The 15,595-nt window shown below is 33.9% G+C and overlaps 2 protein-coding genes across 3 annotated transcripts; both read left to right on the top strand.

Annotated features, from left to right (window-relative positions):
- Window positions 1-4,113: 4,113 nt before the first annotated feature.
- LOC120215236 (dnaJ homolog subfamily B member 1-like) lies at window positions 4,114-6,656 on the top strand. The gene is made up of 2 exons (XM_039212963.1): window positions 4,114-4,844; window positions 5,913-6,656. The coding sequence occupies exons 1-2, from the start codon at window positions 4,354-4,356 to the stop codon at window positions 6,358-6,360; spliced, it is 939 nt and encodes a 312-aa protein (XP_039068894.1). The 5' UTR covers window positions 4,114-4,353; the 3' UTR covers window positions 6,361-6,656.
- Window positions 6,657-9,103: 2,447 nt separating this feature from the next.
- On the top strand, window positions 9,104-13,876 carry LOC120215235 (protein PTST homolog 2, chloroplastic-like). 2 transcript variants are annotated; one of them, XM_039212961.1, is made up of 8 exons: window positions 9,104-9,829; window positions 10,288-10,453; window positions 10,710-10,890; window positions 11,012-11,202; window positions 11,849-11,994; window positions 12,142-12,289; window positions 13,452-13,520; window positions 13,608-13,876. In XM_039212961.1, the coding sequence occupies exons 1-8, from the start codon at window positions 9,261-9,263 to the stop codon at window positions 13,701-13,703; spliced, it is 1,566 nt and encodes a 521-aa protein (XP_039068892.1). In that variant the 5' UTR covers window positions 9,104-9,260; the 3' UTR covers window positions 13,704-13,876. The 2 variants fall into 2 exon arrangements, with proteins under 2 accessions (XP_039068892.1, XP_039068893.1); XM_039212962.1 differs by having other exon boundaries at window positions 9,105-9,829; window positions 11,021-11,202.
- Window positions 13,877-15,595: the final 1,719 nt, after the last annotated feature.

The following is a 15,595-nucleotide window of genomic DNA, read 5'->3' as shown; positions in this document are numbered from 1 at the left end:
ACTGAACATCAAAATTACCAAAATACCCTCATGACCTATACCAAGTAAATGCCTTAGATTAATTAAGGAATCCAAATAAGCATAGGTATTGGCCTACCTTTAAAAGTAATGGAACATAATTTAAGTGAGTAGATTAACCCTAAGGCTATGTCAATAACTGAATGGCATAGATATTACTGGAATGCGTGTTTGTCTTCTTAAGTTTGACTCGATGATAAATTTTGGAAGTATTCAACTTAGTTCAACTCTGGATCGCATTCAGTACTAAGAATTAGACGTTTGTTCGACAAATCAACCACAAAGACCAAATTCAATGGAACAGAAGTGAAGCATGTGTCTAAAAATCAGGAACGCTTGAATTACTCTGGAAAATCGCGAAGTATCTGGAATGGACTTGAATGCTAAATAAATTAAGTAACCACAAGGACTGAGGATTGAATAAGTGAGTTGGATAAGTCTGGAAACTCTGATGAGTTTACGTAGTGTACAATTACAATGGGTTATGAACAAATTAATCAAGTACGTCAGTATTTCATGATATGATGAAAGAGTGAACATGAAATAAAGACATTGCAAGATTTATTCAATGTTAATTTCGAAAATGATATATGAACAATAATTTGTGGTATTAAAGAGTAAATACCCTGGAAGAAAAATGAATTGACCAGTCGACATAGATTGTTAAGGTTCTGAATCTTCGTTGTTAAGTTGTTCGATTATCCGCTCAATTGATATGGATGTAAAAGATCCTGAATACCCTTATGATTACGTACAACTTCTGAAAACAGTCCGAATAAGATATGATCCTGATAATTCACATTCTGAATAACTGATGATTCCGTCAGTTATTGAACTTTTCCAACAGTGATTCTAAATTCTGACATTCTATCGGTATACTGAAGATCCGTGTTTCTCTACTTGCTAAGATTATCCAGTACCTCCGAAAAATAATTGTAAACTCTGGTGTGTTCCCTAATCATATAATTATTTTATCTGATTTTCGACTTGAATTCTGTTCTGATACATGACCTGAATTCTGTTCTGATTTCTTATATGGATTCTGTTCTAATATCTGTTCTGAATTCTGTTTTTGATTTTTGATATCTCCGTTTAATGACGGAAAAATGTTTTAATTGGGGGGTATTGTTGAAGGAAGAATTTTCGCAGGTTCCTCGGCTTTGTGCTCAGGGCCTTATATGTTGTGTTGGGTTGGGTGTATGGTTCTGGGGAACCTACACATTATGTTGTATTGGGACAGGGGTATATATAAATATATATATATATGTTTTAAAAAGATCTGAAAAGTTACATGGTTTTTGGGAATACACTAGAAAACCTATTCTGATCTCCTGAACCTAGACATCCGAAATATTTCCATCTGAAATGAATACTATTTGTTACTACCTGAAATATCCGTAGAATCTCTGCTCAGTATAAAGATCTGTAAATGTCTGAATCGATAAAGAAAAATATGTTTATCTGTATCTGCACGTTCTTCAGCATCATCTGGTAATTCTGTATTACTGAGCTTTCCAAAGCTCACTCTATTACTCACCTTTTCAGGTTAAAAGAATTGTACCAGTGCATCTATCGACTTCAGTAAGGGAGTTCGTCCGGCGTTGTTGCAGAGTATGGTACATGTGATTAGGGGGAATGTAATTGTATTTTGATTTATATACGTGTTTGGAAATCTGTTTTATTTTTAAATAGTGAAAACTGATTTTATAAGTTTACATGTTCTGATAAAAAGTTTTAAATTTTCCGCTATTTTTACAGTGGGTCACTCCGGTGGCCCTAATGTGACACCCCGGATCGGATCGAGCTACCCGCATAGGTCTGTGGGGTTACACGAGTGAAGAAATATTATACTTGAATCGAGTTTAGGTGGGCCAAAACCTTAGCCCGAAATGGACCAATGCATTGACTTATCAGAGGTGGTGTGGTTGACCAAGATCTTCTGTATCCAGTGGGGTAATTGAAATGGACTCGGAATTGATGGACCAATGCGTACGACCATAAATTAAAGCAGAATAGTCGGCAGCAATGATAATCTCCACATATAGCAACGGAAGCCACAAACGCCACCGTTTCCCATCCTTTTCTGCTAATACCTATCATCTCATGACTTATCAGAGGTGTCCCTATTTGCTACAACTTAAGTACACGCATCATTTCAATTTCATGTATATTCAAATATCAACATTTAATTTCGTTAAAAATATCCATCTACACCACACCAGTGGTAACTAAATAATTCAAACTCATCCAATTTTGTTTATATTTTTCACAAATATATTTTATTAATAAGAAACGTATCTTATTTAGTTGTTAATTATAAAATAAATGATGTAATGGGTTGGCCTTATTGCTGGGTCCTACCACATGGGGGTTTGCCTCAAAGCTGAATCATCGAATCCCTGTTTCCGTCACCTTTCGTCTTACATGCTTATCTCTAACACCACCAATTGGTCGGTCTTATTAGCTTGCACGTTGCCACTTATACTTCTCCTAATTTTTTATTTCCCTTTATATATGTTAATTAAGAGCAAAGTTAAAGAACCAAATTAAAGAAGTATCTTAATATTTTTAATACTCCGATTTGTCTCTTCTAGAATTATATTTGTCGATAATATAAATATTAAATAAACTTTTAAATTCGTATATTAATTTTGATATTCAAGAGAGAAATTGAAGGTTACACGTGTACTTTAATGAGGATAAAGTGTATGTAATTTAAATTTAATCAAAAATCAAATTGAATTGAATTAAAAAATGATAAAAATAAAAGAATTAAAGATCAAATCAAATCATAAAATAAAACAATTACTTTATTAAAAAAGGAAATGACGTGGTTTTACTTTTTACTTTTTAATTATTTAAACTTTATAAATTTAAGTTAGCCTCGAACTTAAAATCTAAATAAAATTTTAAATTAAACCAAATAACTTAATTTAAATTTCAAATTAAAAAAAATCAATTTGAAAATTTACTCACCTACTGTAGAATTTATATGAAAGAAATTCTTTTACTTGCACCCACCTTAATATTCATTGTAGATCGTCAATGATTATTAGTTATATGATTTTTTTTATATTATTTTTTTATATTATTTTTAATTTTGAATAATAATATATGTTCTTGTGACATGTTTTTCTCTGTTTTTATAGCATACGTTTTTTATGCTATTGTGGTATGATTCTTATGATTTTTAATACATTTTTCGCATACATTTGTGATCGTTTTGGTGCTCGACAAAAGCTCTCGGGACATTTGTTTTTGATCGGTTTGTCGATGATCACGTATAATTAGATCTCATCTTTGATAAGAGGTTGTTTATTGATATAATCAGAATTGTACAACGGAGGAGCCAACCAAATAGTTTGATTTGTTTATCACTCATTTTATCACTTTGTAAAAAGTATTTCGTTCGACATAGAGAAAAAGTTTTATGAAGTTTACTGGATTTTTTAAAAGTTGGCCGGCATTCTTAAGAGAATGTATTGTTTTTCTTTGTATATTTGAGTTTAATATTTTTTTATATGATTTTTTTATTATTGTTCATATTTTTTTATATTTAATTGGATTGTAATTTTGATTCTTTTAATTATTTTTATTAATAAAATCTAGTTAAAAAAATACACCCCGAAAATGCACACAATGTTGATTTTTTATATTTTAAAGGAATAAATTTGAATCTCATATTAAGGTAGTTCTGGCATATAACAGTCTAATTTAAGGCTACGAAAAAGTGTGACCGAAAATGTTAAATCCAAAATGTTAATTCTTTTAACTTTTTGATTGATAATCGAAAATGTTATATTATTTATAACATTTTTTAATTAAAACAAAAAATGTTAAAAAATTAACATATTAAGTTTCACTTAACCTAAAATGTTAAGATTTTTTAACATTCTTGGCATTTTAACTCAATAATTAATAGTTAAAGTAAAAATTAATATATTTAATATATTTTTACCATATTAAAATTATTAAACTTTTTTGTGGACTACAGTATATAAACGTGGGAAATCTTATTGGTTATTGAAGTTGTTACCCTAAACTAAAATCTTGACAGAAAAAATAACAAATACTATAAAATAAAAACAAAGGAATCAAAGAAAATCAAAGGAGCGCGATTACAGCATTAAATCCAGCTATCTCGTTACCTGCTTCCTTTTCCTGTTCCTTAACTCGGCAGACTCGCTTCTCCTACCTTTTAATTACTTTTTTTTTACTTTTCCCACAACATTACATTCCCCTTTAGCACTCAAACTCAGACAAAAATTATTATTTTTCTTCTTTAAATCTTGTTTTTTCCCCCCTAAAAGTGAAGAGGCGAAGAGGGTGAAAAAAATGGGAGTCGACTACTACAACATTCTGAAAGTCAGCCGTAACGCTACGGAGGAGGACCTGAAGAAGTCCTACAAACGGCTGGCCATGAAGTGGCACCCGGACAAGAACCCCATCAACAAGAAAGAAGCGGAGGCGAAATTCAAGCAGATTTCTGAAGCCTACGACGTCCTCAGCGACCCGCAGAAGCGGCAGATCTATGACCTCTACGGCGAAGAAGGACTCCAGTCGGCTGAATTATCGAGTCCCAATGGGTTTAGTGGCGGTGTCGGTGGTGGTAGGGCCTACAGGTTTAATCCCAGGAATGCTGAGGATGTATTTGCGGAGTTTTTTGGAGGGTCGGAGAAGAGATATAGTGGGGATGGTGGTGTTGGGAGTCAAGGGAACAAGAAGGCGGAGCCGGTTGAAAGCAAATTGGTTTGTAGTTTGGAGGAGCTTTATAAAGGTGGTAGGCGCAAAATGCGAATTTCCCGCACCATGGCTGATGAATTTGGGTCAGTGCATGCAATTTTCTCTGGGTTTATTCTTTCATGCTGAAAGCTTTAAACTTTTTCTATTCAATTTTGGATATGATAATTTTGCATGTTGATTTTTTGTTTGTTTGTTGCTTATGTGATCTGGATTTTGCGATAGGAGGAAACAATCTGTGAATAGGTGTTGATTATTCTTCAATTCTCTGGATAGTCCAGGAAAATTCTTAAGATGATTAGAGATTAAGCACTAAAATCCTTTTAGAATTTGCAATTGCAGAGAAATTATTGATGTTGAAAGATGGTTTTCTTTTTTTGAAAAGGATTTGAGGGGTTGACTTCTACTCATGGGTACTTCTTTTTGAAGTTGAATTATGGGTTTTGGTTTACCAATTCTTTTGAAAGTTGATACTTTGTGCATCTTTTGTAAATTGATCGGTATTTGGGAATTTATCGATCCAAAGCTTTATATGTATTCAATTCAAGTTCTTTCATTCCCTGTTTTTGATCAAATTTGCATTGATAATATCAGAATTTGATTGCTGAAATAGATCAGTTGACCTCTGTAGAATTTACTGCATATCGGATTATCCGGAAAATGAAATCGCCGTCGCTTCCTCGGATTTCTTTTAGGTTATCCTAATACTCTAGAAGTGATTGTTACCATCACATGCCAATGATTAGAGAATGGATATTAGGTGTTGTCTTTTGTTTTCTGGAAATGATCTTCAGTCCTAGAATATTAAGCCAGTTTGTTTGTTTGCCAATTTAGTTTCATTTGTTCATATCCGATCCTCGTTTTAGAACATTCTTGTTTGTTTATATATTTCAAGTTTCCGGGCTTGAAAGTAAGAAGAATATATGTGCATTCATGTTTACATCACTTAAACTATTGGTTGGAGCAACATCTTATCCTATCATCGTTTTGGAACATTCTTGTTAATTTATAAGGGTTTTTCGGGCTTGAAAGTAACGTAGAATGTACGTGCATTCATGTTTTCATCACTTGAACTATTGGTTGGAGCAACAACTTGGAGTGATTTGTACTAATGTTTTTCCCCTTTGTTTGATGTATAATTAACTTTCTTGCAGTAAGCCGAAGACGGTGGACGAAATATTGAAAATAGATATCAAACCTGGCTGGAAAAAGGGCACAAAAATCACTTTCCCGGAGAAAGGAAACCATGAACCTGGTTTCATTCCTTCTGATCTCATCTTTGTGATAGACGAGAAACCGCATGCTGTTTTCGAGAGGGACAGGAATGATCTGATTGTCAATCAGAAAATCTCACTTCTCGAAGCCCTCACCGGGATTACCTTCAGTTTGACAACCTTGGATGGAAGGAACCTTGCCATCCCAGTTACGGAAATCGTGAAACCAGGTCACGTGGTGGTTATCCCGAACGAAGGGATGCCGATCTCGAAAGAACCTAGCAAGAAAGGACACCTCAAAATCAAATTTGATATCATCTTTCCCTCGAGGCTCAATGCAGAGCAGAAGTCTGATCTGAAGAGGGCATTGGGGAGAGCCGAGAAATAGTGAAACAGACCGATGCCTGAGACCACAATCATCTATTAACACCGATCGATGTCGATTGTCAAGTTGACGTAAATAGGTTTAATTTTGTATCTCTCGAGTACTAAATGATTAAGGATTGTGCATAAGTAGGAAAGTAAGTGTATGATAGAGAGTGCCTATCTGCTGCTTTGGTCTAATTGGAAAAATTTACACTTGTATTTATTTCTAGTTGTGTTGGAAGTTGAAGGAAAGACCTTTCTGTGTTGCTATATATCTTGAAAATGACTGATTTTATAGTATTTTCTGTGTTTCTGTAAGCATGAAAAATTACATACAATATGATAGAAAAATAAATATTTGGTCCCCTTCAAAACTTTCATGTTCCTTTTCATCCCTTATAAGCTCTATTAAAAAAGGAATATTTATGTTTGGACCCGTACAATTTCTTTAGTTTCTTTAAATACCATGGACTTTTTGAGAATAAGATAAATTTATCTGTCCTAAAATTTTATTTGGATCCTTGGGAAATTTTATAATTTGGTATAATAAGTTTGGTAGCACTAGATTCTCCCTAATTAATATTGTTTTAATTTTTTGAATTTACTATTTCAATTAATCAAATACTATTTTCATTCATTATTGAAAATTATTTTTATTCTCGAGCTCATAAGAAAGAAAAATAAAATTAAACTATTAGAATATTTAATACAATTTATACAATAATATTTTTTTTCTAAACATACTGTATATAATCTTCACTTTTTCTTTTGGATCATTAAATAATTGATGATAATTGCAGCTTAGTTATAATCATCTTCAAAATACTTAATTATATAATCCAAATACATATTTACATTAATTGCAGCTTTTTAGAGTGAATTTTCTTCAATTGTAGCCGTGGGCTTGCGTCTTCTTTGTTACAGGCACTGGGTCCTGTTTCAGCCTATATTCGTGACCCAATTAGTGGGGATATCAATACCAAAATTAATGAGTCTACAATTAGTGTCACATATTGAAATAAATCACTAGCTTTATCGAAACACATCATTAATTAAATTATTATTATTAAATAAATATTAAAAGGGTAAACTACAGGTTTATTAATTAAATGATCACTTTTATTTCGTTTTAGTATCTAAATTTTTTCTTCTTCTTAAAATCAATCCTAATGTTTAGTTTAAGTTTCAAGTTGGTGACTCGCCACTAAAAACTTAATGGTAATATCGAGGTTGACATGTCAAATTTTTTTAATTTCCAAATCACCTTTCTCTTTCTTCATCAACATTTTTAATTAATTTTATTTAACTAATTAGGTATTGAGACACCACCAATAAGGATAAAATGAAAAATATCATTCTTGCTTCTAACATGAATTAAATAAATTATTCTTTTAATTTAATAATAATATAAGTAAGTATTAATCTCAATATAATAAAAAAACACACTATAATTGAGTAATTAAGCTTTTAAAATGTCTCATATTTGAATCTTATAATCATAAAAAAATATTTATTTTGTAGTGATACTGTTATATAAGTAAAATATAAAATGTAATGAAATTAACTCAAATGGCTAGCTTAGCTCAATGATTGACTTCATCTCATGCAAGTGCTTGTAGGGATAGGCACGGGACCCAAACTTGACGGTTTCTGACCCAATAAGCTCGAGTTTTTTTAATAAAAAATTCAGGTTCGAAACGGATCAGGTCGGATTTTTAAGAGGATGAGTTCAGGTCGGATTCAAATCCGAGTTCGTGTTTAGAGTGAAAAATAATTGACCTAACTCTACCCTACCTGACTTGAAAAATAATATAATTATACTTTATATATTTATGAATAATTGTAATAATATTTGTCTTTATATTATTTATTTTCAATTTAGTCCTTATTTTATTAAATAAAGTTAATAATTTTATATAATTTCGAATCGGGCCGATCGAGTTGGAATCGGGTTTGATCTCAAAAGTCAGGTCGAATTTCAGGTAAATTCAAATTTTCGAATGGAGATTATAAAATTTTCGGGTCAGGTCGAGTTGGCCGGAAACCCAACCCATGCCCATTTGTAAGTGCGTGCCCTAGATTCAATTCATGTTAAGAGCAAGAATGATTTCTTTCATTTTATACTCATAGGCGATGACACGTATCACCACCTAATTGGTTGAATAAAATTAATTAAAAAATGATCACTGAGAAAGAGAAAGATGATATGAAAATTAAAAATATACTTAGAACTTGACAAGCCATACAACATCAATATTATTATTAAATTTTTAACGGTTGGATATCAAATTAAAATTTAATCTAAATATTATATATGATTCTGAAGAAAAAAATAAATTTTAGATATTTAAACGGAATAAAAATAATAATTTAAGTATTAAATGTATACTTTATTTTTTTAATATTTACTTAAAAAGAATAATTTAATTAATGAGGTATTTTAGTATATTATGTACAACTGAAGAACTTTTCCTAAGAATATAAATTGTTTTATCTTTTTATGTGTGCTGGATGTAAAATGTAACCTAAGAATATAAAATATGTAAATGCAGTAAGTTTTTAAATTTCTATCAGTTCTGGATCTGAATTAAAACATTTTTAAAATCAAGCTGCAACTGGGACTGACCGATCATGATGGAGTTTAGTAAATAAATATTAATAATCAGAGAAAATTTGCCCGCCCAAAATGTATCTAAAACGGTGCTCCCTCCACCTCCACATTTAATGAGGGTTACGCTTTTCGGTAGTATTGTTCGTTACTTAAACTCTCCAACTCTATCTCTTTCTTTTTCCTTTCCTTTGTTTTTTTTTCTCCTATAATTTCCCTCCCTCTCTATCCACGCCTTTAAAATAGCTGAAGATGGAATCTTTTTGATTTACTCTTTTACCCGTCTGCAAAGTGTTCGGAGAAATGCCTGAACCATGGCCACCTTCACCTCCTCCAGCCATACTTTCATCTCGCCCCATTCGTTCCTAACGCACTTCCGTGCTCGGGTTATCCCCTCCTGTTTCTGCAGGATTACCGCCGGCAACAAAGGGAATTCGGTGTCTCTGAATCTGAATCCTGTTCGTGGTTTGGTGCTCGGGGAAGAGAAGAGAAGGGTTTCTTGTTGGTCTTGTTGGTGCAAGAAAGGGTGGGACAGTGACGGGGATTTGGCGTTGGAGACTGAGATATTGGAGTTCATGAGAAATAGTGACAAACCCGAGGCTTTTCCTAGCAAGAAAGAGCTGATTGATGCTGGGAGGATGGATCTGGTTGAGGGGATTAAGAGACAAGGAGGGTGGCTTTCTATGGGCTGGGACTTGGATAATGATATTGATAACCAACACGGGTTTCAAGAAAATAGTATCAAGGATTGGGACTTTATGGAGAATGAGAAGAAATGGGATAACCAGAACCAAGAAAGGGCTCAATTTGAAGTTGAAAGTAATGGGACTCCTAATTTGGCCTTTAATTATTCTAGCTCAACTTCCTCGTCTGGTAGATCATTGTGAGATATTTAACTCTTCGGGATTTTGCTTCCTTAATGTACTTTAGCCTTTTGACAGAAAACTTATTTTTTGCAGTTGTTATTCGAATGCCTTATTGAATTTTGTTATTTGTAGTTTTACCAGTCTCGTGTTTGGAATAAATAATTACAAATGTTTAATCTTTCTTTCTCGTGGAATAGTGATTTGCTTGGACTTGCTGTTACTTGTGAGATGTTTTTTTGAATTTGAATGTGTTATGTTGTTAGAAGAATCAACCTTGTGGAGTTTCTTTGTAGTTATATTTTTTCTTTCATGTTTGGAATAATCGTAAAGCTATATGCGTTGCTTCAAATGAATTTATAGTTTTTCCTGCAAATCAGTTAATCTCCTTTTGAACTTAGAGCAAAGGGGAGAATGCTGGAGCCTGGGGAGATTTGTGTCCTGGGTAGGTTTTTGACAAATGCTCTTGTTTGTTTAGAGAAGCTGCGGCTGAGAATGATTGGGGCATTAACGGTATTCTGAGTCATTTGGAGAAAGAAAGGAATATGAATTTTGGGATTGGTTTCAGAGACAAAGGTGACAATACCTGTTCCCATACTAAATGTACTGAAGAAGAATATCTTGTCCAAGCCTCAACAGATGTGGTATGTTGGATTTATTAGTTCCGAAATCATTCTTACATCCTTGTATCACTTTTCAGCTTTTATTGGTTACATATTTTACTTATGTGAATAAAGATATTTTATTTACTTCTTTAGGATAATCATATTTTTTTACAACTGTTATCGATGTCTCATCCATTTTAAGCTTGATTCTTCATTTTCTTCCATTTGATCATCAGCTTTCTGGTGTGAAATTTAATCATAATCATAATTTTTTGCATTTGTTATGTTGTAAAAGACAGTTGGTGGTCCTCATAGAAAAGTGTTTGCATCATTCAGCGATAATCCTGGCCTAGTCAATGATACCAATGCCAATTTTTGTCTGAACCAGTCTCTATCAGGCATTGATGGTTTAAGAAATCCAACATGGAGAGAGTGGAGCTTTCAAAGAGCAGGATTTTCTGGCAAGGAATTTGAAGGTAGCCCGTCTACTGTTTTCAGATGTTTCATATCTGAAATTTTAATATTAGATACTAATATTTGCACTAGTGCAACTTACAATTGTTGAAATTATCTCCAACAAAATGAATTGATCAACAGATATTTCAGGGTATGAGTCACTTGAAATAAGAAATAAATCCAAGGAACTAGACAGAAGAAAGGAGTCACGTGCTTCTGGAAAAGATGTTAATCACAATGAAATACGAAGCCGTCTTGAGCACTTGAAGTTGGAGCTTTCATCTGTATTACAGACATTGAGGTCTAACGTTGCTGAGGTTTCATCACGGGAGGTGAGCAAATGATCTCTGTTCCATTTTTATGTTAGATTTTTTGTTCCCCCCCCCCCCCCCCTTGAAATGGAAGCCAAATCAAAGTATTTTTGTGGCTTTGCTTGAGAATTAGGTAATTGAAAGAAAGTATAGCTCTATTTGTAGTTCAGTTTTTCTCTTCCAGATAGTTTCTTTACAAGTTGAACAAGACCTCCTTTCATATTTATTACTTTAGAAAATACAAATAGAAAGAATTGGGTAGAACAAACGAAAAACCAGAGGATGGAGGGAGAGCATTAGAGGTGGAGGCAGCTAGTTCTATTCCAGGTTTATGTTCTGAAGGAAGAGTGATCAAGTGATATTATGCCAGTGCTAAGAATGGAGCTTTTATGTTAATCTCCTTCTCGGGGATCAGTAATTTATGAATTATAGTTATGAGATTTTCTTATGTTATCTTTCTGTTTAGGATCTGTTTGTTTATGGCGTAATTGAACCTAGAGAAGTGCTTTGAAAAAGATGAAGAGAATTGAAGCTTTGTTTTGTCAATATGTGCCGACTCAAGATTTAATTGGACTTCTGGATTAGTTAGAAACCTTCTATTGTGCAGTTACTGCGTATTTATTTTGAGTTATTGATTAACTTTTAACCCTGATATCATAATGTCTAGGGTGATGGAAGCACCACTGAAGATTTCCATAAGCTTTCTGATGCCTGGGAGTTCCAAGAAACTGAGATATTGAATGCCCAGGACAATTTGCGATCACTACGGGCAAGGTTGGCAGTTTTAGAAGGGAAGATGGCATTGGCAATAATGTAAGCACTACTTATGCTAGTTTAAGCAAATATCAACCTTATTTTACTTCAAAATCTGAAAGCACAATTTGTGATTGTTTAAGAAAATACCTACCTTATTTTAATTCAAAAGCATCATATATACATATATATACGTCCCTTTGACAGAGATGCACGGAGGACTGTGGAAGAGAAACAGAAAAAGATTGATCATGCTCGTAGAGCTTTACAACTTCTTCGTACTGCTTGCATAGTGTGGCCTAATTCTGGATCAGTGGTGCTGTTAGCAGGATCATTTGATGGGTGGGCAACCAAGGTTTGCTTGCACCTCAAACTGAGTAGACATAGTTGATAATTACATATTTTTCTTGCTTAGTACATTCATTAATGGTAAAGCATGTACGTAAACTACCTGTTTTTTTTTTTTGCATTTCTCTCGAGTTTATAGTCTTGTTCTATCCATAATTATGTTGATAGACTTTAGGGGAAAACGTTTTGTGATGCTTTGTAGAAAAAGATAAAGGCAATTAAATTGTTGAGGAGAATAAAACATTGAACAAAAGAAGCAACTAAGCAGATTGTTATATGTTTAGTCCCAGAATTCCTTTTAACTTCAGAGTGCTCGAAATACATGCATCGTTTCCCAAAATGGAGCTGTGAATCCTGCATTGGTCATGTACCACAGTTCAAATAGATATATAAGTGTTGACAATGATTATCAAGCTATGAGGCTCCCTGTGTAGATAAAACTGTTGGTGTCAATGGATTGAAGCAGACATACTATGGGCATATCTTTAAATTATGAAGCATTTTGAAGGAAACTGTTAGTCCCTATGGGCTGAGACAGATGACACGTTACATAGTGTGGACTGACATATTATTTACCTGTAATGGTCCTTGCTTTTTGGTAAAGCAAAACAGCGCCTGTTTTATTTACTTTGTCTGTCTCTTGGAGTGCTCTATACCGTATGCCGGCTGTCTGCAATAAACTTTCTTGCAGCTTCTGCTTCATGCTTGGTGGGTTGAGTGCATACTCCCTTGCTTTAAAAATGTGTTCTATGCCATTGTCAACAGGAAGTACCACATAAGTTCTCAAGTTCCGGTGTTTATATTTTCCTTAAGAGAGGAAAGTGTGTTTTCTATACTTTCAGCTCTAGTTTAGCAGTGGAGATGCCAAGAATTCATTCTTTCAGTTCTAATTTTGCAGTAGGATTCTGTAGTGTTCTATAATTTGCATATTTGACGACATCATTTTCACCAGTTTTGTTGTGTTAATTTTATTCAGACAAGTGGTTAGCGTCCACTATAATATTCATGAATCTCACACGATGGTTTTCATTACATCTCCCTTCATGATAATCTTTTTGTATTCTGCACTTAAGCTCACCCATGAGGCAAATTAGTGATTCAACATGCGTGTAAATATGGTTTCTTCTCATTGTTAGGTAGCTTATGAATTATATGATCATATCTTGCAGAGAAAGATGGAGAAATCGAGTGGTGGTGTTTTTTCTGTGCACTTGAAGTTGTATCCAGGGAAATACGAGGTGCGTATTTACGTCAACTTGGTTTCAATTCTAAATTGTTAACATTTACTTACATGATGGACAGCTCAGCACGGTTGCCTCGTGTAGATTAAATTCATCGTCGATGGTGAATGGAAGCTTGATCCCTTGCGCCCTATCGTTAACTACGATGGATTCGAGAATAATCTACTTATCATCACATAAGGAGGCCAGACTTCTAGGGGCATACAGTGGGCACGGCAAGATCATTCATCGCAAAAATGATAGGACATGGGAGTAAATGCATTTGATTTTTCTTTTTAGTTTCCTTACTGTAAACAAGTAGAATAGAGCTGGTAGAAGGTTGATTTTAATGATTCTTTTTCGAGGGGTTCGTATAACGTACGTAAAAAAACCGTATCGGACTACCATCCGATACCCTTTTTCCGTTAAATGTTCTATTTTCCACCTTGTCGATAATGCAAACATCTAGGCGAATAACGAGATTGTTTTTGGACGGTTCACTTTATGAAAGCTTTCATTTTTCAATGTTATAATTATGCAACACGAACAACTCGTCTCTTTCCCTTTCTGAAGACATAGCTGCGCCCTTAGCTATGGATAAACTGACAATGGAGACATGGTGCGCACGTGCTCATCATGGTCCACGAAAATGAACTGCACGTGTGACTTCCTCGTGAGAATAATTTCATTTTTTAAGGAGACAACAAACATCTACAAACAAAGAAAATAGAAGAGAAATGTACATTTTAACAATTATATTAAGTTAAACTCTTTATTATTAAAGGGATTAAAATCCAAGTAAACCATTATTAGATAATTCCAATTAATTCACTGTTCGTCCCTTTGCAGCAAAAACGTCCCAAATTCAAATATTGGAGAGATTTGATATACCCGACTAAGCCAAATCAGTCCCATCCACCGAATTAAAATATAATGTTATCAACTGTATATATGGAAAGTTGGTCGAAAATGACAGTTTGGCACTTGGAAATGGGAAAGCAGACAGGCAATACCCCACTCTTACCTTTCTCTTTAATCTCACCACCCATCGCCTGCCACGTTGCATCGCTCCATTTGATTGATCAAAGCTGGAAACCTGTTGCTTGCTTTCAAGTTTGGGTGCTCGTTTTTCTTTGAACAGGGACCGCACACGTGGATGATTCAAACCTAACCATCACCATGAATACGACCGTGGACTGCGATGGTCGGCAGGGGGAAAAATATCATTCATCCCCCCCCCCCCAATCCTCCATCTTTATAATCTTCATTCTTGGTCAATTTTAACTTTAAATCTCTTTTAAAAAAATAATATTTATTGTTTTTTATTTCATTATTCATTTGTAGCAATATTGAATAATCATTTTTTTAATAATAAAGAAGTGATTAATTTTTTTTCTCCCATTGAGTTTTGAAAAAAAACGTTAATTGAATACACTAAATTTCATCCTTATATTATATAATATATATATTTATTATAAATTATATTTACATTTTTTTTTTCTTCAGGGCCCAACAGTGGACCAAATCCGTCTCCCACGTAACCCTAGCACGCCCCTCATTCCTTGTTCCCAGCCGCTCGAGGACACCACAGCTTGCACGCCTCTCCAACGGTCCCCGAGTCATCCGGCGCAAGAGTCACAACCGTCCTCAACAACCAAAGCAATAATCCAGCATTAGAGTTCCATTAGGATTCAAAAGTGTAATCAAAAATAGGTTTTTTTTATTATTATAAATAGATGTAAACATCCATTGTAAAAGGGGGATTACGAGGAATTTGGTGAGAAAAACACACAATATATTACGAGAGATCAGGGGAAATATAACATTTTTGGAAGCTTTATTTTGTAACCAGTTCAGAAAGAAATAAAGGTAGCATTTTTTACCTCTTTTTTTTGGTTCTTTTCGCCGTTGCATGGTAGTATTCCTCTGCGATTTGTACAAAAACAAAAGAAAGCGTTTTCAGCCGATGAACGGAGGGGCTTGGTCGGGATCTTCTTTTATAGATCTAGCCCCCGAGGCTCGTTTTTTATAAAAAATATTTCGTTTTTCTGAAACTAGATTTAAAAACCTTTGGAAAACAAAAAAAAGAACGG

Source organism: Hibiscus syriacus, unplaced genomic scaffold (assembly GCF_006381635.1).
Source record: "Hibiscus syriacus cultivar Baekdansim isolate YM2019G1 unplaced genomic scaffold, ASM638163v2 tig00110114_pilon, whole genome shotgun sequence".
Classification (NCBI taxonomy): Eukaryota; Viridiplantae; Streptophyta; class Magnoliopsida; order Malvales; family Malvaceae; genus Hibiscus; species Hibiscus syriacus.
The sequence above is the reverse complement of the archived record's forward strand: the minus strand, read 5'-3'. Positions and strand labels throughout refer to the sequence as shown.